At 34.7% G+C, this 27,723-nt stretch overlaps 1 protein-coding gene across 1 annotated transcript in view; it reads left to right on the top strand.

Moving 5' to 3' along the window:
- Positions 1-23,322, top strand: part of APPL1 (adaptor protein, phosphotyrosine interacting with PH domain and leucine zipper 1) — a 28,280-nt gene extending 4,958 nt beyond the window's left edge. Inside the window, exons 2-22 of the mRNA XM_065884708.1 lie at positions 60-158; positions 1,443-1,502; positions 2,027-2,098; positions 4,581-4,668; positions 6,682-6,723; positions 7,269-7,327; positions 9,129-9,275; positions 10,176-10,258; positions 10,989-11,147; positions 11,843-12,031; positions 13,519-13,561; positions 14,758-14,814; positions 17,184-17,275; positions 17,681-17,863; positions 19,388-19,440; positions 20,043-20,217; positions 20,318-20,354; positions 21,002-21,148; positions 21,719-21,769; positions 22,069-22,158; positions 23,007-23,322. Coding sequence (XP_065740780.1) covers positions 60-158; positions 1,443-1,502; positions 2,027-2,098; positions 4,581-4,668; positions 6,682-6,723; positions 7,269-7,327; positions 9,129-9,275; positions 10,176-10,258; positions 10,989-11,147; positions 11,843-12,031; positions 13,519-13,561; positions 14,758-14,814; positions 17,184-17,275; positions 17,681-17,863; positions 19,388-19,440; positions 20,043-20,217; positions 20,318-20,354; positions 21,002-21,148; positions 21,719-21,769; positions 22,069-22,158; positions 23,007-23,153 — 2,073 coding nt within the window. The 3' untranslated portion in view covers positions 23,154-23,322. The remainder of the gene's footprint in view (positions 1-59; positions 159-1,442; positions 1,503-2,026; positions 2,099-4,580; positions 4,669-6,681; positions 6,724-7,268; positions 7,328-9,128; positions 9,276-10,175; positions 10,259-10,988; positions 11,148-11,842; positions 12,032-13,518; positions 13,562-14,757; positions 14,815-17,183; positions 17,276-17,680; positions 17,864-19,387; positions 19,441-20,042; positions 20,218-20,317; positions 20,355-21,001; positions 21,149-21,718; positions 21,770-22,068; positions 22,159-23,006) is intronic.
- The last annotated feature ends 4,401 nt before the right edge of the window (positions 23,323-27,723 follow it).

Raw genomic sequence — 27,723 nt, 5'->3', positions numbered from 1 at the left:
AGATTTCCACTTGATTTATATAATGGTTAACATAAACTTACTGCTTTTATTTTATACAGACAAGGTCTTTACTGGGTGTATTTGAAGAAGATGCTACAGCTATTTCCAACTATATGAACCAGTTGTATCAAGCTATGCATCGGATTTATGATGCACAGGTAAAGAACTAAAGGCTGACTCAGTGCATTTATAAAATAAATCTTTAAGCCCATGAGGACAGAGATAGTGTCTGTCTTATTTACTGGTGCCTAGCCCTGTCCAGGGTGCATAGTGATAAACATTTGTTGAATGGATGAATGAATATTAAGTTTTGTATTACAGAGCTTACATTTCAATTACTAGTGTATAGTTTGTAGCACTACAAAAGTGATGAAGATTGAAGCATCTGCTCCTTTTCCCCAAACATAGTAAGGACTTTCTTAGTGAAACTCATTGATAGTGATCTTTGTGTAAGATTTGACTTAAAACCCTGTATTGTCACCAGTATTTTCCCTAATCATGCTTTTAATCTTATGGGATACTTCCCCTTTTTGAGCAGAGGATTTGTAAGTAGCTAGCCTCTATCTAGTTAGAAGGTAATAGATATAGCTCTAGTAGATATAGCTATATCTATAGAGTAGATATAGCTCTGGGGTACTAGGAGATGAATTTTAAAAGGATGTGACTAGATTATTTTGGTTGAACAGGCATAAGATTTGAGGCTCTGTTTATGTAACTTAATTATAAGCCTTAACAGCAACCTGGGTTCTATGATAAACTCTCTTTGGGGTTAATTAAGTGTACAAGTTCCTTTTTTGCTCCTTCTCAATTTCTCTTCTTTCTGGACTCAAATTTTCATTATGTACTTTACGGTTACTGTGATAGTTACTTATTTATTTTTCTTAGTGATAGGTTGCTCAAGAATTTGATTTCTGACCACACAGATTAATATGTAAAAGAAACATTACATGTGTCATTATATTCATCACTGAAAAAAAACCTTTAAATTAAAAAAAGTATTTCCTTCATATGGCTACATTGCTATATGGTATGACTAGGTCATATGGTTGTATGTTATTAAATGCTTCTCATGGTCTAGTATCAGCATCTAGAGAGAGGGATAATCAGTTATCAATGTAGACTCTCTGAAGATTCTGGCTAACATTTTGTACAGTTTACTTCTAGCTTTAAAGCTTTAACTATTCGTTTTTATTGGCTAAAAAGAAAAAGCACACACCTGGGACACTGCTGAATTCCTTGATGGTGTCTATTTCGTGGTTTGAGTTTCCCTTTAAAGTGCTTAGTGGTAGTTCCCTTTCCAATGGCTTAATGAGGGGTTTTGAGAACATGTTGTACAATATTTATGTTAAGTGATAAATAAAAGTAGCATAGGAATCTTCAATTAAAACTTTTTTCTTAATCTGTACTACTGTGTTAATTTGAATGCTCATCTTTTCCCGTAGAATGAATTAAGTGCAGCAACACACCTGACTTCAAAACTTTTAAAAGAATATGAAAAACAGGTACTATATATGAAAGTTTTAAAAGTATAATTTAAAATATGCAGTGATACAGTATCTGTATAGATAAATAGAATTTCTTATCAATAATTCTAAGCCTTTTGGGATTCACAGAAGGTAATTTTGATATGCCGTTGAAATTCCATTATGCACTTATATCTAATTTTAATGATTTAATGTTAGACACAGAGGTTATCTAATTTACCTCTCTTTTTTCAAATGAAGAAACTGAGGCTTGCTCAAGGTTACACAGCTGGCTAGTAGAGAAACTGGAGCTAATTTTAAATCTTTGAACTTCTAGTATGGTGTGCATTCCTGTACACCATGTTGATTGGTCACTTAGCAAACATTTTAATTAATGTGTACTACTTATATGAATTACATTATTTTATTAAAACGATGTTTTTAGAGCTTATTCAAAATTTTAGAAGTTTTCTGAAGTTATTTAAAAATCAAAAATTATAATGTCACTCACAAAAGACATACAGCATTGGACCTTTACCTCATCTCTGTTTCTCACTTTTCAGCGTTTTCCACTGGGGGGTGATGATGAAGTTATGAGTTCTACTTTGCAACAGTTTTCAAAAGTTATAGATGAGGTAAATGCTTATTTTATTTTGCTTGGATAAGTGATCTTATAATTAAGTTACTGAAGTTGTTTAGCTTTTATTGGGATGTTTTATTATTAGGATTTTATGAGTAAATCTCAATGATAAAAGATTACTATTTAAAGAAGGGCCTTATTTCCAAATCTTGGTGGCTGTCTGTCTTGTAAAAACAACACTATCTTTGTCTTATTAAAGCAAATTGTTTTCAAGGAATAAGCATATAGATGTGCTGTCTCTACTTTCATGTACCATTCAGCCTTTAATTGTGTAGTTTGACATAGGCAGGGAGAGAAGAGTTAAGCTGTTAGCCATAGCTGGGCTCTTTATGGTTTCTCTGTTTTTTACATTGAGCAGTATTTTTCCATTCATTTCATTAATCCTTGCTTCCCAAACAACCAATACCAACCCTTAATTTCTCTACCAGTCAGCAGGACAAATCATTAAGACCTAGAAGCCAAGAGGAAGCAAGGTGGTGAGAAATGTTCAGAGAATCCATCCATAACTATTTTGTACTACTGCAGTGAAAGCTCTTCTTTTCAGATGAGCCATTAGGTAGTTCTGTCTTTTCTAGCCTCTTAACTGGAAAAGTAGTTTTTTGAAATATTTTAATAACTCATCATAGCAAAATATTGTCACAGGAGATCAATTTAAAGAAATATTTATAGGAAATGGATTTTTTTTTGTGGTAAAATATACATAAAATTTACCATTAATGACATTTCGCACATTCACAATGTTGTGCAACCACCACTGATGTTCCAGAACATTTTCATCATCGTCCCAAAGGAAACCTACTAGGTGCCTATTAAGTAGTCACTGCCTCCCTCCCCTCAGCTCCTGGCAACCACAAATCTGCTTTCTGTCTGTATGGATTTGCCTGTTTTGGATATTTCATACGAATGGACTCATACAATTTGTGGATTTTTGCGTCTGTCTTCTTTCACTTGGCATAATGTTGTCAGGGTTCATTCATGTTGTAGAAAGTATCAGAATTTCATTTTTTGTTTTTATTTTGTTTTGCTGAATAAAATTCCATTGTATGTATACCACATTTTATTTGTCCATTCATTAGTTGACAGACATTTGATTTGGGTTGTCTTCCATCTTTTGGCTAATGTGAACAGTGCTGCTGTGAGCATTCATGTACAAGCTTTTTGTTTTTGTTTTTTCAAACGCCAGTTTTTTGGGGTATATACCCAGGAGGGGGAATTGCTGGATCATAGAATAATTTTATGTTTAGCTTTTTGAGAAACTGCCAAACTGTTTTCCACAGCTCTTGCACAATTTTACATTTCTGCCAGTAATGTAGGAGTGTTCCAATTTCTCCACATCCTTATCAACACTTGTTATTTTCATTAATTTTTTTTACTATAGCCATCTAAGTGGGTATGAAGTAGAATCTCATTGTAGTTTTTTTTTTTTTTTTTTGTGGTACTCGGGCCTCTCACTGCTGTGACCTCTCCCATTGCGGAGCACAGGCTCCAGACACGCAGGCTCAGCAGCCATGGCTCACAGGCCTAGCCGCTCCGCGGCATGTGGGATCTTCCCAGACCGGGGCACAAACCCGTGTCCCCTGCATCGGCAGGCAGACTCTCAACCACTGTACCACCAGGGAAGTCCCCTCATTGTAGTTTTGATATGCATTTTCCTGAAGGCTAATGATGTTGAGCATTTTTTCCTATGCTTATTGACCATTATATATTTGAAAAAGTATCTATTCAGACCTTTGCCCATTTAAAAAAAAAAAAGTTTATTTTTTCATGTTTATTTTACTTTACTTTTTTTGGCCGCGTCTCATGGCTTGTGGGATCCCAGTTCCCCGACCAGGGATTGAACCCTGGCCCTCGGCAGTGAGAGCAAGGAGTCCTAATCACTGGACCACCAGGGAATTCCCTGCCCAATTTTTAATTGGGTTGTCTTTTAGTACTGAGTTTAAGAGTTCTTTATTCTAAAGTATACAAGTCCCTTATCAGTTATATGATTGGTAAATATTTTCTCCCATTCTGTGGGTTGTCTTTTTATTTTCTTGATAGTATCCTTTGATGCACAAAAGTTTTCAATTCTGATGAAGTCCAGTTTATATTTTCTTTGGTTGCTTGTGCTTTTGGTGTCATATCTTAGAAACCATTGCTAAATTCAAGGTTATCACATGTTTTCTTCTGAGAGTTTTAAATGGAATTTTTTTGACTGTCACCTAATGATGTGATAACATCACATAATTTTAGGGTTCCCTTATGTAAATGTATCAGTACCTTTTTTAACTTTTTGGCCGCACCACTTGGCATGCAGGATCTTAGTTCCCCAGCCAGGGATCGAACCTGTGCCCCCTGCCATGGAAGCACAGAGTCTTAACCGCTGGACTGCCAGGGAATCCCTATACCAACACCTTTTTACTAGGTTTTGTTCAGTTTCCATAATGCTGGTTGATTGTCTCTTTGTAGTTATTTGGCCTTTTTGGTCTTTCTTTTACCAGCTTAGCTCTTGTCATGCAGTACTTTCAACGCAGCTTGCTGATGCCATGATGTTCCCCATTACCCAGTTTAAAGAAAGAGATCTGAAAGGTATTGAAGTCAAGCTTATGTTTACTTTCATTAGCTGTCGGAAGATCACTGCTTGTAAAATGTGTAATACTCTATACCGTAACCATTTCTGACTGTAGCAAGTGTCACTTTTACTTTAATTAGTTGCTAAACATTTACAGGAGCTCCTGCTAGATGTTAAGCTAGATACTGAGGAGTACTTATATGAATAAGATGTCACATCCCTTGAGAAAGCCCAGAGAAGGAGATGGGTAAACAGATAATTCTGGTACTCTTATAATTAGGGATGAGCAAGGTGCTGTGGGGGCTCAGAGGAGGGTGTCAGAAAGGCTCCCTCACGGATGTGCCATGAGCACTGAGCAAGGAAGAAGAATTTGCCAGGAGAAGAGAGTCACTGTTCTACTGGAGGGACCAGAAAGCACAGAGTTATGGGTAGAAATGCATATGTTGTTTTGAGAAATTGAGTGTGGCTGCAGTGTTGGATGTGTTGGGGGGATGGCGGGAGACAACTCTAGAAATAGATTAGTTGGGATTAGATCATGCTAAAGATGTTGGACTTGAGTTTATAAGCAAAGAGAAGACAATGGAGGTCTTTAAGAAGTATACCTTTGTTTTTGGAGGATGGATTTGATGCTAGGAAGTTGTGACACTCCAGTGAGGTGTGACCAGGGCCTGAACTGGGACAGTGGCACAGGAGATGAGGCGTGTTGGTGGGCTGGAGTGGTGGGAGGTAGGGCCTGGTCCATCTAACAACCCATGTTTCAGTAGCTTGTGGTGGCTTTCTTTTTTTCCCATTTAGGATTATTATGTGATAAAATGAGAGTGTTTATAGACTTGGCTCTGCTTTCTTATAATTTACAATCTCAGACAATCATACAGACTTATTTACAAAGTATGTATAGATAGAGTAAAAACATTGTACTAATGTATCAGTGGATGATAAAGTATTTAAATTATACATGGAGTAAAGACAAATGTATTTTAGAGATAGAATTAATATTTGTCTTGGTACTCTTCAAGAATAATCTTTTCCGGGGCTTCCCTGGTGGCGCAGTGGTTGAGAGTCCGCCTGCCGATGCAGGGGACACGGGTTCGTGCCCTGGTCCGGGAAGATCCCACATGCCGCGGAGCGGCTAGGCCCGTGAGCCATGGCCGCTGAGCCTGCGCGTCCGGAACCTGTGCTCCGCAACGGGAGAGGCCACAACAGTGAGAGGCCCGCGTACTGCAAAAAAAAAAAAAAAAAAAGAATAATCTTTTCCAAAGTCAAGAAACAAGACCTCTTTTCTCCATCTAAGGGGACTGAATATCATAATCTTGTCAATAAAATGTTCTTTTTATCATTCAGCGTTTGAACTTATTAGAGTCAGTATCAAAAAATCAGTAGGTTGCATTCTGGTACTAAATCAGAACATTTGTATATCTTAGAATTTGCAGTGTTTTTTTTTTTTTTTTAATTTACTTATATTATGTATTTATTTTTGACTGCGTTGGGTCTTGGTTGCTGTGTGCAGGCTTTCTCTAGTTGCGGTGAGCAGGGGCTACTCTTCGTTGCGGTGCACAGGCTTCTCTTCTCTTGTTGCAGAGCATGGGCTCTAGGCACGCGGGCTTCAGTAGTTGTGCATGGGCTCAGTAGCTGTGGCGTGCGGGCTCTAGAGTGCAGGCTCAGTAGTTGTGGCCCACGGACTTAGTTGCTCCGCGGCATGTGGGATCTTCCCAGACCAGGGCTCGAACCCGTGTCCCCTGCATTGGCAGGCGGATTCTTAACCACTGCGCCCCCAGGGAAGCCCTGCAATGGTTTTAAAATTTTGTTTTTGGGTCATATTACAATTTGTGGCAGGTACAATTTCTGGTGGTGTAACTTGTTAATGATAGTAAATGATAGTAAATGTTAGTTGAAACACAATAACTTTTTCACTTTAAACGTTGAACTTTTGGAGTTTTAATAGTAGCTTAAATGGCAGTTACTGTTTTCTAAACAAAATTTAAGATAGTTCATAAATATGCTAAACTGAAATTATTCTTGAACTTTTCCAGAAATATTGACATTAAAGGAAGTGTTTCAGATTGCTAGTAATGGTAAGCTCTGAATACTTTGTACATTTATTTCTTGTATTGATGCATTTCTTTATCAATACAAATCTGTGGCCAGATTTTATGTAATAATTGAAAAGAATGAACCTAATTAAAAGTTTAAGTGAATATTATTTAAATCCTTGTTATTTAAGTTGCACTATTTATGCTAGAAGAAATATTTTAAAGGAAGTTAAATCTTGTGGTTTGTTATCTTCATAATACCTAAGAAGGTGGTATATTTTCCCTTCCTTATTTTCCTGTCTATTCCATATTTTCTTTAATGAGCATTTGCTATTTCTGTACTAAAAAATACTTCAAGAAACTTTTAGTGGACTACTGTTTCCTTGGAATTAAACGTTTTTACCAATTTAATAAACAGAAACATACTTTAGGGGGAAATTTGGCTGTGGGGAACATTTGGGTGGAGTGATCACATAGTAGGGAATTCTTATTTTTGTTGAAAGATGCACATGTGAAAACCGTTAAAGCACTTAAAGGTTTTGCAAAGTACTGTTGTATTTTTGTTAATAGTCATTTCTGTTTTCCAGATCATGATGCTGCAATTAACAGATACAGCAGATTGTCAAAAAAAAGAGAAAACGACAAGGTGTGATACATATTACTCCTTCAGTATCACAATTAACAACTGTTTCATTAGGTGGTCTCCTTTTTCCAGTTTAAAAATGGTAGCCAGCAGTTGCTTTGTATGCTTTGCTGTATTGCCCTTATTCTTTCCTTCTAGTTATTTCAAAGCCTTTCTGTTAATTGTTAATTATCAGACAATTAATAATTGTCTTTTTAAACAAAATACCTTTCTGTTGATAGAGTTTTATAAGTAAACATAACTATTCCAAAAATGTAATTGATGCCCAGGTGTAACATTGCCTCCTTTTGCTTTGTATTTTGATAACACTGCATTTGTTTTATGTATGTATTCAAAAGTGTGTTCTGATATACAGTGGTTAAAAAGTTGAATTGTTACATACATAATTGAATGAAATTCTGTTTTGAAGACCCCCTCATTTACAGGGAATATATATATATATATTTTATGCTTCTTCAAGGAGTGAAATTCAGAAATATTATACTACATTTGAGGAGAAATGCATTTGAGTAAAGAACAAAGAACAGAGTATTAACAAGTTCATCTAGATGCTCCTTAAGATCATTTCTCTCTCAGTGCCTAGTCCAAGGCTTGATCAGAGTAGGCCTCCTCTAGATGCTTGTGAGTGAGGTGGTCTCTGTGCCCAGGAATTGGCGTCTGCAGCCTTGGCTGCGGCTGCTGGTAGGGACACAGTGACCACTCTGGGAATCCACAGCTGGGTATGATTACTATGCAACAGCCACTGTGATCCAAAAAGGGAATGTTTCTCTCACAAATTCAGTACAAAGATCTGCTTTCACTGATTACTTGATGGTGCAAATATTTATAAAATACATACATTTTTAGATCTACATTACTTTGTTACTTTGCCATAGAGAAGCAGTTAAGGCTCTAAGTATGAACTTTGTTTTTACATTGCTTCTGGCTGTTCCAGGTATTTTTAAATACATTCTTCCACTAATTCAATTTATTTGAAAAATTTATTGAGCACCTACTACATGTTGGGTATTATGGGGGAACAATGTGAGTAGGCTCCACCTCTGCCCTCAAGGAGTAGATAATCCACATCTATCAAAGGCTTCCTGTATGAAGGCATGTGACTAGAGCAGCTGCCAGAATACAAGGATGAAGAGAACACATGAATTAACACTGAGTTAAGTGCAGTAAAGAAGTCTTAACAAAATGCTGGGAGAGCAGAGAGAGGACAGTATATCTTTGATTGGTAAGTTGGGAAAGGTTACACTTTAAGTACCTTAAGCAGGAAAAACAGGAAAAGAGAAGAGACAATGTATGTTACGTAACAGGTGCTCAATAAATATTTGTTGTCTGAATACAAGAACTCAAGGGACATAGTTTAAGTGTGGGTGAAGGAAAACAAGTACAAGAAAAGAGGAGCAGTAGGGAGAGAACCAGAGAACTAGGAGGCAAGTGGTATGCTGTGAACTGAAAAAGGTCAAAGATTAATGACTAAGCTAATACCAGACTGTTGTCTGCTTTTCCTCCATGTGGTAGACCTTATCTGCCATGCTTAGTTTAGTTACTATAGCTACTATAGTTACTATAGTTCATAGCTATGTGTAGAATGCTGCTTTTAATGTGCATTTTAAAAAATAAAGTGGTTGGTAGTAAAACAGGAAAACTATCTTAGCCAATATTCTGCAGGATTTCTATCTCAGAAATTAAGACAGCTATGTACAATTGCTGGTGATGCACCTTTTTCCTTGGGTAGTCTCTTCCCCTCAGCCACTACTAAAGATAATTCAAAATTAAATAAATAATAGTATTTTTAATCTTTCACTCAAAGGTGAAGTATGAAGTAACAGAAGATGTCTACACTTCCAGAAAAAAACAACACCAGACCATGATGCATTATTTTTGTGCATTAAATACTCTTCAATACAAAAAGAAAATAGCATTGTTAGAACCTCTACTTGGGTACATGCAAGCTCAGGTGAATATTGTACTATGTTCTGGATTATAACTGTCTTAAGAACTTTATATTAAGTTTGATTTTTATGTTAAATGTAAGGATATTACAAACTAAGGTCAAATACTCATTTGTGTCTGTGATTTTAAAGCATTCTTTAAAATGTCAGAGTGCTGTTTTAAGGAAGTTAGGGAGAAGGGTTTTCCTAGCAAATGAAGATTTCAAATATTTTAGGGTAGATGAAACCACTTACCTTGTATTTAGACCTTGCCTATCACAGCTGGGGACAGGGAACAGAAAGATAAATGAATTCCAAAGCTACTCCTGTTGCTCAAGCTTCCACTCACTCTTGCTTCATAATAGATCTGAAAGAGAATGGACATGTTTGAGCTTGTCTCATGTTCCTGGCATACTTCCCGAGTTAAAATTAATGGATGAACTCCAAAGTATTCCAAGAGTTGTACATCAGGAAGGAGGCTAGAAAATTAAATTTGGGTAACATAAGATGAAATAGCAGTCCCCTAAAAGCAAGAGTTTAAAGAAATTTGAATATTCCTTTGAATATGAGTACTTATTATTCCTCAGATATAAAACTTATCTTTGTAGTAAACATGAAATAGTTTATCCATATGACTTACTTGAAATATTTAAAAATATATTTTCCAATTTTAAAAACTTGCTTACTATATGCATGTGTTAATATATAAGATGATGCACAGTGAAATTTAAGTGTAGTTTCTTCAGTGGCTCTATGCCCAGTAGAAATCATTGTAAACTACAACCTATTTTTACACAGATGGAAATAATCCTTTGTTTTTTACTTAACTATGTATCTTGGTGATTGTTTATATGATTCACTCTAAGTATTTTGTGTGTATGTGTTTCTGTTGTTCAACCTCCCATTCCCACACCCTCTTGCCCCAGATAAGTTTCTTTAAGATGGGTTCTGAAAATCTCAATGACCAACTGGAAGAATTCTTAACTAATATTGGAACAAGTGTACAGAAGTAAGTATTTTCTTCCTTAAAATTGAAAATGAAGTTATGAGAATGATAAGTTAACAGCTAAATACCATAATCTAAAAATATTTACCACTTAATTTCTGAGGGGCGATTTTCCCTGCCGTGAGAGTGTTTCTCGAGTGGCTCGTGGATGCTTCTTGGTTTTCTCACCATCTTTTCCACAGAATTTGAACTCTGAATTTCATAACAGTGTCAAATCTGATGGTATTTTATTGATTGTAACTAGGTTTTATGTCTGAATACAACAGACACATAATAATTATCCATAAGTGAATTATCTTCACAGTTATCTGAATTGTAGGGGATGGATGGGAGAGTACTAAATGAATCTTGCTTTGCAAACCATGAGAGATTAAAGAGACAGAGAAAGTAGGTCTAATCAGGTTCGAAGTCTGAGCAGTGATGTGGTTAATCTGCGATATGGAGGGAGATGAAAATGATTGTTTTAAACGCACAGGGCAGAGCAGTTTGAAAATTCCTCCAGAGTATGAGTCATTCAGTGTGGCTTCATTAGTTTTGGAATTTGGTATTGTTACCAAATATCTAAGTTTCAAATAAAATGTAAAGCTGCTTTATAACACGCCACTTTAACCACCCATGCCACTGCTGTTCTCTTTAGGAAAATATATACAGAACAAATATACAGATAAATAAGATTGGTAAGGAGTTCTTTGTCTGTTGTAGTTGGTAGTAAATAATCTGTTCCCTCTGTTAGTGTTCGCAGGGAAATGGACAGTGATGTAGAGACCATGCAGCAGACAATAGAGGATTTGGAAGTAGCCAGTGACCCCTTGTATGTGCCTGACCCAGATCCCACAAAATTTCCTGTTAATCGAAACTTAACCCGAAAGGCTGGATACCTTAATGCTAGGAAGTAAGAAAACTATTGTTATTTTCGTATATTGTGTATCAATTAAGGTAATAGCAAGTGAATATAATAAATGATATCTCCAAACTGTTCTGATTTTACTAAATGTTGAAACTTTTTACTAATACCACTATTAGTATTTATGCCAACTTTTTGACAGATGAGGTACGTGAATAATTTTCAAAAGTAAAATTCTATTTAGATATTTATCAAATGATTTAGAATTATTTTAAAAAGTGAAACCAATTTGAGTTTAAATAAATCTAGCATAACATGTGAATGCTATTAAATATCATTATCATACTTTAAAATATATGTAATTACACCATCAAGTCAAATTTTAGTTTTTACCTGAAGATAGGATAAAGCAAGTTAACTCTAGCAGTAAAATAAATTCTTTTGTTTTGAATTTATTCCCTTGAAATACAGTTGGACTGTATTTTATGGAGCATCATAACAGCTGTAATTTGATCATTTCCAGCCTTGTTTTGGAAATATATACATGCAGAATCACACAAGTGGGTCAGTTTATGTGAATTTATTTTAGAGACTGAAAACCTGATGTTTATATTTTCTACGCACCTTGGTGCCTTTTTGCAAGGTGGTTCTTTGTGATGTGCTTTACCTTTATCTTGTGTCTGGCTGATGGTGGGATTTTAGGTGTGTTGTTATTAAAGAGTGAATGTACTTTCTTCATTTAGTAAAACAGGCTTGGTGTCATCTACCTGGGACAGACAGTTTTACTTCACACAGGGTGGAAACCTAATGAGTCAGGCCCGTGGGGACGTAGCAGGAGGCCTGGCCATGGACATAGACAACTGTTCAGTAATGGCTGTGGACTGTGAAGACAGGCGATACTGTTTTCAGATCACTTCTTTTGATGGCAAAAAGTTAGTATTTTTCCCTACTATTAAAAAAAATCTGTCATATTTTAAACTACTGAAATGTAGGATAATTCCTTTTCACTTGGACGTTGTACACATATGTTAAAATTATTATGTATTAAGATAATTTTCTTTTTAATCTTGTAGAAATTAGTTGAATTTTCCTTTTTGACTTAGATAAATGATGTCTTAATATTTTGAGGTTGTCAAAGCAAGTTTATGTGGTAAACACCTGGGATTTCATGTTAAGAGACTGGTCACTGAAAATCCAGCATGGTATGGGGAAGGTAGCACAAGCTAATGGAAAGAGCTCCAACCTTGGGGTCAGAAAGTTCAAATTCTGGATCCACTACCTACTTTGCAGTGTTAGACAAGTTACCTGACCTCTCTGAGCTTCATTTTTCTACATGTAAAATGGAGGTGGTGGGGTCCTTCATTTCTATTTTGTGAATTGTTATGTAGAATAGAAATCTAACACATGTAATGTGCCTAGCATGTAGTAGGTGCTAATAATAATATTTTTAAATGTTAATCACATATTTCTGATCAAATTAATTATTTAGGCCATTAATGTTTACGTGCCATTTTTTAAACTTCTATTACCTTTGCATTAAACAAGAATCCCATAGAGCAGCTTTTAAAACAAATTTTTGAGAAGCACAGAACAATACAAAAAGATGTATGAAAAAAAGCTATAATCTCATTAACCAGAAGCAATAATTAACTTTTTGGTCACTGCCTTACAGTTTTTATTTTTTATTCTAAGTACATTTTTTAAATAGCTGAGGAAATACTGAATGTTTATTTCATATTCCTTCTATAAACAAACAATGAATGTCAATTACTGTGTGTCATTTATCACACTGGATGTTGGGAGTCCCTTTGTTCATTTGTCAAAATTACCAAACTGTTAACGTTACTGGATGTATTTACATTTTTGTATTTCCAGTGTTTTGCTATAATGCTTAACATGATTTCCCATTTCACATTCCTGGTGTGATTCAAAATTAGTGAAAAAAATTTTTTTCTAACGCTTAAAATATTAACATCTATAGAAAAGCTACATATCCCTATGTTAGTGATTAATATGTTGAAAAGTTTTACTTAACCATATTCAAGGAAAAATAATAAATAATGAAGTAAAATTAGTATTTTCTATTAGGACCACTGATTTATGTTTGAAATATATATGGTAAGTGTCAGAAAGTTGAAATGCATTGTCTTAGTGTCAATGTACCTTTGTTATAGGCTGCCTTCTGAAAACCAGCACATTTCTTTTTTGGTACATCTTGGCATAGATAGACAAAGTCAAGAGTTGTTAAAATCTGAGTCCTGATACCTCTGATAGTCTCCTTTCCTTAAGATACTGGTTGGTTATGTGTTTTCTCTTTGTTTCATACTGATGTGTATCTTTAAAGATAAAAATTTCTCACTCATGTTAAAAGTACTTTAGAAAAAAGTTGACTGTCAAACTTTTTCTCCTTTTTTTTCAGGTCTTCAATTTTGCAAGCAGAGAGTAAAAAAGACCATGAAGAGGTAAAATTTTATCTACTTAATTTCTTCAGCATCATCTTAAGATATTTTTCTGATGACAAAACATATTGATGTGTTCATTATAGAAATTTGGAAAATCCTAGTTAATTACAAATCTTTTTTTCAAAAAAGTCTATTGTCCTCAAGCAACATTCTTAAGTTTCACATGGAATTTTACAACTGGACCTATAAGGAGAGACCTTAGAGATCATTTCTTGCTGTCTTTTTAAAAGCTCAAATTCAGAGATGACCTTGTGACTGCTGCTTTCTGGCAGGCTGTTAGTATCATGAGGCGAGTTTAATCTACTCCCTTCTCTTACCAACTCTCTGAGACAGTATTTGCTGCATTAAGAACATAGTGGCAGATGTAGCATGGCAGGAAGCAACTAAAGCTTAAAACCTTGGGGAAATGAAAGACAGAAAAACAAAAATTTGGGAGTGTTTGTTCTTCCTCGTGAGTCTTTTGTTTTTGGCTCCATTTTTACTTGTCGTTCACCAAATATGGAAGGTAAGTTGTTATTATATAATTGTGCTGGTAAAAGACAAGTTTAGAAATTATGTAGAGATCAACTTTTATTTACTTCTTATGGAAAAGAGTAGGTATTAAAACGTGCTTCTGGTCTCTGAGGAATACAGACATATGGCTGTTCTTTGCAGGGTTTACCAAACAAAATATTAGGTTAGCTTTGTAAGGCTCCTCAGGCACTGGAATACTTGAGAGTGAAGCAGAGGATGTGGGGCAGAGAGTGTTTTCTGTGTTATTTATAAACCTGAAAGGGAAGTATGTAAAATACGTTCACAAGGGATATATTTAGCTCTTAACTTTTTTTACATTGGTATTAATCATGGTATCTGAGTCCAGACTGTCTTATTTGGTGGAGATTAGAGGGGGGTGTGATATAAAAAGATAAATATAGACTATCAAATTACAGTTTAACATGATAGCTATATTTTTTATTTCCTTGTATGAAATAAATCTGGGATTTAAAAATAACAAATCTGTTCAGTGTTCTGTTATACCTTCATATGTTGTACATATATATGCTTTTGTATATAGGAAGGTATTTATCTCATAAGAAAGATTATATGTTATTTCTTCTAGTGAAACTTCTGTCAGTTAAATATTAAACATTCTCTTTTAGAAGGGAAGCATTGTAGAAAAAAATACTAATCGTATTTTTCTATTTTCCCTCTTGCAGTGGATCTGTACAATAAATAACATATCTAAACAGATATATTTAAGTGAAAACCCAGAGGTAATATTTTTATTTTATGTATCCAGATATGGCAAAATTGAATAATTCTGTGGCTTATATGGCTTTTATTGTATTTTCTCAAGTTCTGTAATCTTTTAATTTGCCCTTGAATGGGCAGCTTTCACATATCATGAATAGAATGAGTATCTGGTCTTCCTAGAACAGTAAATTATTTCAGAACGTACTGAAATCAGTCAACCAACAAATGTAAGTAGACATCAACCTTGTGTTTAGCACCATGTTGAGCACCATGGAAAAAGGGGATATAGAAGAAAAATAGGCCATGGCCTCTGCCCTCCAGGAGCTTATGTATGTGGGAAGAAAAAACTAAAACTTTAAGTAACATTTCATATAAATTGAAAGTGTATGGTGATGACTGAAAGCTTAAGATTTCATAATATTAAGATCAGTATGGATTTTAGTTTTAGAGAAAACTCTGTGGAGATGGCAGAAACCTGAGCTAGGTAGGATTTGTCCAGATTTTGAGGAAGTTTGTGAAATTAGTTGTATAATTAGAATTGAAGGGTCTTGTTGGAGAATAATAGAAAACTGAAATGTGCATACAAATCACCTGGGGACCTTGTTAAAATGCATATTACGTTTCAGTAGGTCTGGGGTGAGGCAGCCTGAACTCTCAAGTTTTGCCAGTTATGCTTTGAGTAGTGGGTATCAAATCACATGAACTCAGCAGTGTAGACAGAGTTGTAGATGCAGTCCAAACATGCAGGCAGAACCCGGGGTGCAGAGAACTCTGGAAGGACCAGTGAGTCCTAACTGCAGTGTAGCTGGGAAAAGACTTGGTTTAAGAGAGGAGCCATCTGACCTCTGCCAGTCTTGGTAGGCCCTGCTAGGCTGTGAACCCGGCTGCCTCCCAGGGCTGTTTGGGGCTGATGGGAGGCTGGGGGTGGGGGTTACGGTTTCAGTTGAGGCAGATCGGGGCTAATTTCTCTAGGAAGCCCTACCCTTCTAAGTCTTAAACTGTTGTTGGTGTAGCAGTTAATTAGACAGGACTGTTGGGGGACATGTAGGAGGCCATTATAGTTTAGGCACAAATTGAGGGTCTGAACATGGTGGTAACCTGAGGGAAGAGAGAAGAATGAATCATAGAAACAGGTAAAAAGAAATTGGCTGGACTAGTTAGTAACTGACGGATGTAAAGGATGAAGAAACCGACCAACATAAAGGATGAAGGAGATAAAGATGACTTCCACGTTTTAAGCCCAAATGAAGGGAAGAACAATTTGGAAAAGAAGAGTTCTGTTTTTACCATAATGGTTTTGAGGTGCCATCCAAGACACATATGATTTGGATGCCTAGGAAAAAAGTTTTGAACTAAAGAAGCAAAATCTCATGACCTGAAAAATATTAGTTATTTCTGTTAGTTTTATAATGATCTAATGAGTTTAATCTAAGAATATCAGTGCTAACTGTAGAGAAGTCTTCTGCTTTTAGTAACTTGATCTCCTGCCAAACTTGCTTTTTCTTTCTGTTATGTCACTTGGGAATAACAAAAAATTAAAATGCAAATTAGATGACTTGTTAATACCTAAGGAATACAAAGGGAATATAGTGTTTGGATTTGAATAAGTCAGGCTTATTGTACTCTCCTGCCAATTATCAGAAGTCAGAGTTTTAATATTTTCCAGATTATCCAGAATTATTTTATTTATATTAATGAGAGGAATTTTGATCAATTTGTGGCATTGTCTTTATACTTTTGCTAAGACACAGAAGTGCAAAAATGTTTTGTGATTATTTTTTCTAATGTACATGCTATTTTATTTAGCTTGTGTTTTAAATAATGTTTTAAATTATTTAATAAGTTTTAAAATATTTCTTATGGAAAGCTTTTTTCAAATTTGGCTGAAAATATCCATGATAACTTTATTAATAAATACACAGATATTACTGAGCATAAATACATTCCGGAAAATCATGAAAACTTCAGGATCATGGTTATAAAATACTTTAATATTTTGTGACTGTTTCCTACTCCTTTTAAATTTCTTTATTTAGCAAATTTGAGTGCCCATATGCTAGGCACTGTACTAGGCGCTAGCAATACAAACCTTAATCTAAAAAAAATTTGATAGTTAAAATTTAAAGAAAAAATATTTCCTATTATGTATATTCGTAGAAAAAAATCAGATTTTCCCCCTAGATTTACAGGAAGTAAGAGGAAACTTAAGTTATAATGTTGTGAAGTTAATTATGTGTCTTAATTCTAAGACAAGAGAATGTGGAACAACTTTAGTAACTTCAATTTACATTTTAAGTGTAACTCAGGGACATTCTGACAGTTCAGAGAGTTATATTTAAACTTTTGGTTTTCTTGCTTTACTAATTCATCCTTTTTTTAAAAAAAATAGGAAACTGCTGCACGGGTAAATCAGTCAGCTTTGGAAGCTGTCACTCCTTCCCCGTCTTTCCAGCAGAGGCACGAGAGCCTGCGGCCAGCAGGGTGAGTTACCAGTCTCTGGGCTCTTTAAAGAACTATATGGGCTATTGAAAGTGTTAGCAAACACTTTGATTTTAGCAGTGCTAGTTACATTAGTACGAAATAGTTCTAGAAAATGTATTTCAAATCAGTAAATTTACCAGCAAGAGTGCTAAATAAATGATGATTCCAAATTTCCCTTGTGTTTATCTCTAGGTTAAAGTGATTTACGTTTCTGAGTTTAGTAATTGGAAAGAAAAAGTCTTTTGATAAAGTCTTTTGACAAAGTAGCTGTGATTTGGGATTGTGTTTATTAAAATTTGTTCTCATCGACTTATAAAATTGTATTTTCTTTTCTCATAGTTTAAGTGTTTAATTTCCAAAAGAGAAAACTAAATGCAATGCCTTCTTGTTTTCTTCTGTGCTTAGACAATCTCGGCCACTGACAGCTCGAACCAGCAGTTCAGGATCCATAGGATCTGAGTCCACAAATTTGGCTGCCCTCTCTCTAGATTCTCTCGTTGCTCCAGACACCCCAATACAGTTTGACATCATTTCTCCTGTGTGTGAAGATCAGCCTGGCCAGGCAAAAGCCTCTGGCCAGGGAGGCAGGTGGGTAATAGGAAGGTCTGTAGGGCTGTAAGGCTTATGAGCCAATTTCTACAGTTGAGAGCCATCTCTCATATACCTTGTGCATCAGCTATGTTTTACTTTCTTTGTTTAATTACCTAACAGAATTTTGATAGTTGAAGAAGAATCATGCAGGCTTTTCTCTGTTTTTTGCCTCAGTTAAATGAGTTAAGATAATTTAGTTTTAAAAATACTCAATTCTGAATTGTTTATCAGATCTACTTCTAAGGTATTTACTCTTAAAATTACAGAAGAAAGTTGACAGTCCTATTTTTACATCATGACAATATTTTTTAAATTCTTGAGAGTCATACATGTGCTACAGGTTCATTAGAAAACGTTATCTAGGGGACTTCCCTGGTGGTCCAGTGGGTAGGACTCTGTGCTTCTAATGCAGGGGGCCTGGCTTCGATCCCTGTTTGGGGAACTAGATCCCGCATGCATGCCACAACTAAGAAGTCCACATGATGCAACTAAGAAACCCGCATGCCGCAACTGAAAAAAAAAAAAAAGTTATCTTGTGTCAGAATAAGAAATCTCCAGGAAGGAACTAAAACATTGTCATGCTATGAATTATTAATGAATTATCTTTTGTTTATATAATGAGAAATCCTTGTCAAAGCAGGTAAAATTTTTCTTTGGCTATGGATGAAGGAAACGTGGCTTAAGGCAAATCATTTATTAAGTAGGTGGGGCACCTAATAAACTGATAATGTAGTAATTTGGATATACCTGGCTGTGACCAAGAAAAGATAATTTACTCTTGATCACAGAAATATACTTAGCATTTGATATGATAGGTCAGACATGTATTAGGGAGATCAATTTCATGTTATCTTAAAGCCAGTGTTATTTTAGAACCACTTAGCTCTCTGTTTGTCTATAAAACCTACTTTAGATTGTACTTTTCTTCCTTCGTTGTGGGTGTGTCATGAGCCATGCACACTAAGGAGGGAGGTAGCTTCCATCTCTAGTTAGCTTTTCTTCTTGCATTCTGTTACGTATGTCTTGAGAAATACAGGTTTAAAACTAGAAAATGTTCAAATTATCTTAGTTAACTTGCGACATGTACTTAGAGGACCTAAAAAAAGGTTTTTTACAATCCAAGGAAATTCCTGGCATTTTTCTCATGTACCTAAAGTTGAAGCTAAATTAGCCATTCCTCTGTCCTACTTTATTTAAATTCAAGAACTTTTGCAACATGTTTTATTATAATGTTGATTTTTGTGTGTTTATGGCTAAACATGCAATCTGTCCACATCTTCTAAATATAGCAACTTTGAGTTCAGCCTATTAACTTAGTGTGAGGGCAGAGGCCTTCATCACAAGTTAGTTGGTCATCAGTAGTGTTCCTTAACAGGAAGGGGTATTTTGGAGCTTTTTTAAAATGTGTGTACAAGGTTTTGTGACTTTTAGTTTTTAACCCTGGGTTCAATGATTGAGATTCCTTCCATGTGGCTCATGGTAACTGACCTCTGGTTCATAATTTTTTAAAATACTTTTCAGGCGTACAAATCCATTTGGAGAATCTGGAGGAGGTACAAAATCTGAAACTGAAGGTAAAACAAGTGTAGTATTCTTATATTTTAGAAATTCTCAGAGCAGTAAACTGTGTGAAGAATTTGATGTTTACATTTGTTTTGCTGTATGCTGTTTTAATGGTATCTGTACTTCACAGTTTTCTCTTTTCACTCATAGTACACTTAAATAACAGAACTTTATCAAACTTAAGATTTCATTATTCACACAAAATTATAGATTATGATACTTTTGACCTCATAGTCAAATTTTCATTCCATAAGATATCCTTTGACCTTTTCCTAACAGCTGTTTTCTTCTGGTTTTGGAGCATAACTTTTTTTTTTCTTTTTCCCATAGCTATTTACTTTGATATAATTTCAGACTTACAGAAAAGCTGTAAGCATAGTAAAAGGAATTCTTTTTAACTCAGAAGTACCAATTGCCAAAGCATAACCTTTTGCTCTTTGAGTTTGAGATCTTAATTTTTCTATAAGATGAACACTGTAGTTAGGAGTTATTTCTAAATGCTTCTGCTGTGTTGAATTTTTCATTGGAAAACCTAAAGAAAGCAGTGTATTTTATTCCTTAGGAAAAGAAATTTGGGATTTAAAAATACATAATGTACCTTGTTTTGTTGTAGATTCTATTCTTCATCAGTTGTTTATTGTCCGATTCCTTGGTTCTATGGAGGTGAAATCAGATGACAATCCAGATGTTGTTTATGAAACAATGCGCCAAATCTTAGCTGCCCGGGCCATCCACAACATCTTTCGTATGACAGAATCACATTTATTAGTCTCTTGTGATTGTTTAAAGTAAGTAGTAACCTGTCCCTCAAAAAACTGTAGGAAAAAATGTTTCCATAACTTTAGCCTAATTAAAATTTGTCTCCCAAATTTTTAATTATTATTATAGGTTAATTGATCCACAGACACAAGTTACAAGGCTCATGGTGAGTTCTGCAATGTTTAAAGCTTTATGTTAAGTCTCTTTGTACATATACACATCTTACATCTTTATAATAATCCTGATTCTGTATATTCAGATATGGTAGCATGAATTATGATTGGTCTTTAGGGTGTTATAATTGAGTCTATGGCTATCTCTACAAAAAAGTTGTAACATTCCATGTAATTTAAAGAATCAATGCAATCTGGTGTGATACTTAGTATTTATATTTAGCCCTCAGTTAGGAAGCATATATCATACACTAAAGAAACTAAAAAGTAAATTAAGGGATTAAAAGGCCAACATGATTGGGTTTGTTTTATAATTATCTGTTTTGAAATAGCTGCAGGCATGTGCTTCTATTTAATCATTTAATAATATAGACCATTTTTGTTACTGAATTTGAATTTGTAAAATGTGTTAATGACTAATAAAACAAATTCAGTATTCAACAACCTTTTAATTTCCTGACAATCCAAACCAAATATGACATTGTTTGTTCTTGGATTACCATTCGGTTAAGAAAAACAATTGACTCTAATGTTCTATTTAGGATATTAAACAACTTAGTACATGAGTTTGTCATATATAAGAGGGCTGTTTTAATGGTTTGAAAAATTTCATGTTTGCTTCTGATGTTTTCTGTGGCAGTTTCCATTACCCAGTGTAGTTTTGTATGCTACACACCAGGAAAATAAGAGACTTTTTGGATTTGTTCTTCGGACATCAGGAGGGAGAAGTGAAAGTAATCTGTCATCAGTCTGCTATATATTTGAATCAAACAATGAGGGTGAAAAGGTACGTGGCTTTTCAAAATGTGTTTGTTGTGAAATACATGTCATAGTCAAAGTTCTTACTAAGATTTCTGGAGAAAAACTCCCAAACTTTGCCTAGTCCAACTGAGTTGCTTGACCAAAGCCTCTTGTTTTGAGGAGAGCTGAGCTGATGGGTTGGGCCATCTGACTCCACAAACCTGTATCTTCCTGGCCATTGATAGCTGTTGCAATCTTCTGGCTTTGTTAACTTATCCTGGGAATGCAAAATATTCCCATAATCAGCCATTTCCAAATGTCTTCATCTTACAGTAGCAGCAGCAGCTGCTTGCTTTCTTCTTTGCAACTTTACCATCTCAGTAATGAATCTGAGATAACAAGAAGTGGGGTATGTGAAAGAGATGAGAGCCAGCAGTGGGAGCTCACAGACTCTGAAGAAAATACACAAAGGATTGGTTTTGGGACTGGAACATTCTTAAATCAGCTTTTGTTTGAAGCAGTGTATTAAAATGAGTTATAAAACTAGTTACATCAGCCATTTGGATACTTGATGTATAAGAACTGCCTGAGTTTTTCTTACTTGTTCCCCCTTTAGATTTGTGATTCTGTTGGACTGGCAAAACAGATAGCTTTGCATGCAGAACTGGTAAGAATCCAAGACACTTAATTATCCAAGAATGTTAACTAAAGTAATATAAGATCTTTCATATTAGCAAGTAAATAAAAATGATTTTGCTATGCAAGATTAACAATAGATGCTATTGCTGATACATAGCATTTAGAATTTGGATAAATGGCTAACATTAGAATGTAAATTTTTGGTGTGCTTTCTCATATAAATGCAAATAATAATTTGAAAAGGTTACAAAGGTAATATTAATTGACAAGTTAAAATTTAAAGTTATTTCATATTTAATTCATTAGTTGTATTCATCTGGTCTTCAGGATCGCAGGGCATCAGAAAAACAAAAAGAAATAGAGAGAGTAAAAGAGAAGCAACAGAAAGAACTCAGTAAACAAAAACAAATTGAAAAGGTATGCAGTCCTAATGTCTAGATCTTCTCTGACTAGATATGATGTTTATGAAGTTTCCTTAATTCAGCACTGTGACTTTCATATTGGAATTTTCAAGTGAAGGTCTGTTTCTACTTGCTCAGCCACTTCATACATAACCAGATGATTCATAGCATAGTAGAAAAGGATGACATCTGTCTTCTTGGCTGTGCTGCACGGCTTGTGGGATCTTAGTTCCCCAACCAGGGATTGAACCAGGTCCCTTGTCTGTGAGAGCTCGGAGTCCCAACCACCGGACTGCCAGGGAATTCCTGACATCTGTCTTCTGATACAATGTTTACATTATAGTTATATTGACATGTAGTGTGACTTGCTATTTAGCAAACATACTACATATTCCAGAAGAGGTTGGAAGGTTGTCTCTGTCAAAGTAGGTCTTTTGAGAGGAGATATATATATGGCTTTCATCAATGGTAGTTGTGTGTGTGTGTATACACACACACACACACACAGACACATACATACATATATATTAGAGAGAGGGAAGGGAGGGGATGTGGAGTGATTCATTATGAGCCTTTTCTGTAGTTTATAATGAGAGATAATGATGGCTTGAATGTAAGTTGTTGGCCATAAAAATGGAGAAGAGTGACATGTTGGCTTTTATAGGCTTTCTAGAAAAGTGTCAAAATTTACTTTGGTGTTGCATTGGTTGTGTGTAGTCTTTCTTTTCAGTAAGTTGCCAGAATTATGCATACATATTTATGACAGAAGAGTTGAAGTGGCTCTCAAGTATGTATTTAACTGCTTAGTTTCCTATTTGATTGCAAACAATTAACTTTAAGTTTCTTTTCTGTCTTTTCCACTAGGACTTAGAAGAACAAAGTCGGTTGATAGCTGCTTCCAGTAGACCAAACCAAGCCAGTAGTGAGGGGCAGTTTGTTGTCCTTAGCAGTAGCCAGTCAGAAGAGAGTGATTTGGGAGAAGAAGGAAAGAAGAGAGAATCAGAAGCATAAACTTATACTTACTTTTTGGTTGATATTCGCCCCCCACCCCTTTGAATTTGTTGACAATTTCTGTGGTGAAGTGGCACAAGGTAACAACAATGCTGAACTATCAAGGAGACTAAAATTTATATTTGCTTGTTTATTTTAACTTCATTTTTTAAACTATGACTGACCTTGATAACTTAGGTTTGCATTGATTTTTTTTTCCCTTAGAAATAATATACTGTGCAGTAACTTCAAATTCCACATGTCTAAAAGAAACCTATTCATATCCCTGAAGTAGATTGCTGAGGAATTACAGTTGCTCAAGCCTGTTCTTCCTTCAAATTGTGAACTTATTACCTTGCATTGTAATTGGCTGTGACCATAAGAAATCATTTATTCTTCAGCTTCAGGTATTCATGGATATGCTCCCTCTCTTTCATTAGGAACAATTGCTGGCAGTGAGGAAGCTTTTGACTGAATAGGTTTAAAATCCTTATACAGATAATTCTACAAGTTTGCAAATATTTTAACAATGTTAAATGTGCAATAGAACTTTTACAAAATAATTAGAATAGAGATTTTAGACTTAAGGTTTCAAGTTGTGGCAGGTGGTACTGTTGATTTCAGGGCATTTTCTTGGATTGCTCGCATTTCTCTGATGTACTACACCTGATGCCAGTGGGAAAGAAGCTTAAGTGTCTTCAGTTCAAGATTGCTACAGCCCTTGGCATTTTATTATCACATTCTTAGTTCTCAGGTTGGGACTTGAATTGTTGCTGCAGAGCAGTAATGGTTAAAATAAGATTTTGGAATTTATTAAAAGGGATTTTTTTTTTTGTTCAAATACATTTTAGATTAGGATTTAACATGTAAAGATATTGTTACAGGATACATTGTATTTTCTGCATTGTGTGAAATAATTTTTATTGAAAATCAAGTGACATTTAGAAAGAAGTTCTATAGCAATTGTTTCCTGCTTAAAAATTCTCAGAATTTAGTTTAAAAATGTAATCTTTTAAATTTCAGACTGATAGCCCACAGTATTTTCATAATTCCATGTTTTTATAAAATACTGATCATCACTTTATATCCGTGAAGGCAAATAATATATGAGAATAGAATAATTTGCACTAATTATTGTAAATACTTGTCCTCTTTAAATAAGTAGAGTGAAAGGTCTAATTCCATGAAAGACTGAAAAGCAATTGAGTGCTTGTTATAGGAGAGTCAACCCAGGAAGGATTTTAACCTGGTGCCAAGGTTAAAATGACGTTTCTCTACTGCCTAATTCTGTGTCAAAACTTTTTTTTTTTTAACTTGGATTTTTAACATTGCTGATAAAATTATGTTCCTGTGTTTCACATGTAAAAGTATATATGGCCAAGTTAAATATATTGAATAAAATATTTTACACAGTCATGCATTTAAAATTTTCAAGAGATTAGCCACTAAGACTAATTTTACAAGGGAAAAAGCCTTTTGTTATTTAACATATAGTTTTTTCTTTTTAGTTCTGATTTAGAAATGGCATATAGTTCTCACAATATAGTGTGGGTGTTTCACACTGTATATACATTGTTTTCTGTAGGAATGGGATAGATAATTATATATAGGATCATGATTTTTTTTTAGCCATGTGCCAAATGGGAATAATGATTACTTAATCATTATTTTGAAGCCTTATGTTACCAAAACATATAGTAAAAAAGTAGAAATTTATGGAATACTTTTTGAAAAAAGTTTATTTTGTCCTTGCTAAAGGGAATGCTTTCACAGTAGTTTGTGTATCATTCCTTTTGTAGAAATTGAAATTTCTTCTGTGGTCAGCATTTGCTTAGTCATGGCAGGTCCTGCTTTTAAGACCTTTTTGAGAATTATTAAGCTTTTTGTTTCAGTAAGTCTTTTACTATAAAGTTGTCACCTCACTTAGTTCAGGTGTAACTTGTCAGCCACCGTGCAGGGAAGGTGGTCAGCATTAGGAGGCAGTTTTACTAGGCTGGTGCTTTGCATGGTAGTGTACTACAGCCCTTGGTGAGCACTCTGGGTCAAAGTGTAGGCTAAAGTTAGGGGTACTGGCAGACTTAGGGATGCTGGACCGACTTGTGGTTCCTTTTACGTCATGTTTTGATAGGAATTTCCACAATAATACACCCATGTCTATAGGTCAGACCAAAGTGCTTTCCAGTGCCAAATAGAAGTTATGTGTGGGTTTAACAATTTTAGATGATTCAACTTCTGTTCCATTACCGTAGAACCATATGAACAATTCCATTACTGCAGATATTTAAGGATCAACTTTAATAAATTCTGTGTTTTGTTTAAGGAAGGCTCCCCATGGATTTCTGCGTAATGTTAAAGCTGGTCTTTGTTACCCTTTGAAATCCCTTCAAGCTTTTGGATGTTTTGGTGGTGATTGAATTAGATTTTGGGATATCTTTCTCAGACTTGAATTTGCACTTAATGGTTTTAGAAATTAACAAAACTGATTCTTTAAAAGGAAAGAAATTAAGTCTACTTAATTCTGCTAGGCACTCTTGCTACCTATGTCAACAGTACTTTTGTAACTATGGTAGTGAATAGATCAATAGATAGGAAACTGATGATTCCTTCCCCCTTGTAAAATTGGGAAAACTTGCTAACAAGGGACTAAAACTGTTGCCTTGAACACAGTCCCCAGTCTAGTTTTTGCCATGTTTACAATGATTACTTTGTGTTTAATTTCAAAAGAATTCTCAGATTCCACAGTCTAGGGGTGGTAAATTTATGTTACTTTTATGCTTGAGGAAAGGATAGTAGGGTGTGCATACCATTCTACATAACATATAATCATATGTGGTAAAGGCATCTGAGTTAATTTTGAGTTATATATAGGAACTGCAAGTATTTAAGATTTGAATCTTCTTATACCTGCTGACAGACCCTAAGAGCCTGTGTTTTGTAAAACCTCTGCCACCCAAATTAATAAAATGAAAATATTAACATTGGTTTTGATAACAGCCTCCTAGCATCCAAACTGTACTTTAAATATTCAAACACACTGATTGTAGCAAGCAAGCCTTTGACTTTATTTTTATCAAGTTCGGCTTACTTTTCTTTCATGAGATTTTTTTCTTCCGTATTAATTAATAATACATAATAATTTGAAACTGGAACTATATTATACTTTTTAACTAATCTCTTGTGGCTGTACTCGTGTAATTTACTTAGGTTAATATGAGAACTGGGGATTAAGTTATAACTAATGTGCAAAACCACTTTGTATATTTGGTGATTTTGTAATGTAAGTGAATTGGTTCATATTTCACTGATATTGTTAATCATGCATATACAATTAAAAATTATGCTTCATTTCCCTTTAGAATTAAATTTGAAAAACTCGACTTTATGTAATGGTGGTATACATGTGGAGTGAAGAACTTATTTTTTCATTTTGTCAAAATAAGTATTCCTGACAAGGCTTCAGGAAATATGCTGTTAGGATATTTTTAATGTATAATAAAGTCCATGATTTTTTTATAGTCTTTTTTGTATGAAATATTTGATATATACTCTGAATTTTACTTCTCCAAGTAATTTCAAATGATGCTTATAAAACAATTGGACTTTTTCTTAATCTGTTATGATACTGTTATTACACATCTAACCCTATTGCAATTCCATAACAGCTAAAATGGGAAAAAAATGTCACTTATGGGGAAATAATACTAATTCATATCTAGTGACTTTTTTTCCTTTAGAAAAATTAAGAGAATTTTCAATAATTACCCTAGACATGTTACAATGTATACTTGCTATGTTGGGTCCTATTCAAAGAAATTCCTGTAATTTAAAGGGTCAGGTTATTGTGTACACCAGCTTAAGTGGCTTGGGCCTGTAGTTTTAATACTAATGCATATTCATCCCCTGTGCTCTTTATGGTTTCCTGTAGCACTTACCAAGTTCTGTTCTTCTACTGGCAGTTTGTTTTAATTTGTTTTGAATTTTATAAAATGTATACACTTGTAGAAGGTCCAGGGAGTGGATGAAATTAACTTCAGAATTATGTAATTTATCTAGGTGCATGTATATCTTAAATATATTTGTGTATCGACATACATATAATCTAGCACCCATTTATAAACAGACACAACAATTTGATTTAAAAAAAATAAAAACTATTCATGCCAGCTAATTTTGCAAATTTTTTATGTGAAAACTGTATTATTAGTAATTTTAAGTCTGTGCTTACTGAAATAGTCTGTATAGCCATGAATTCCTACATCAGAAAGAAATCATATAACTTCAGTTTCCTTAAGAAGGACTATATTATGCTAAAAAAAAAAGTATGCTAAGACTAAACATATAAACATCAAGCTATAACTGACTGGGCCTGTGGTCATCATCCTGCCTCTCTGTTCTCTCTGTTGATGTGCCATGTAATGGTACACAGGTATGGCTGAATGAATGTCTTCTTAGTTTCTTTCCTCGCTTCCACATACAGAAACCTGTACTTAAATGCAACATAGAATATATAGAAATAAAATTTTAAACTAACACCTATAACTGCTTCTATCAGTGAGCCCCTCCTCTGTGTCTAGTAGTCGACTAGGTTCAG

The sequence above is a fragment of the Phocoena phocoena genome, chromosome 10 (assembly GCF_963924675.1).
Source record: "Phocoena phocoena chromosome 10, mPhoPho1.1, whole genome shotgun sequence".
In the NCBI taxonomy this organism is placed as follows: Eukaryota; Metazoa; Chordata; class Mammalia; order Artiodactyla; family Phocoenidae; genus Phocoena; species Phocoena phocoena.
The sequence above is the reverse complement of the archived record's forward strand: the minus strand, read 5'-3'. Positions and strand labels throughout refer to the sequence as shown.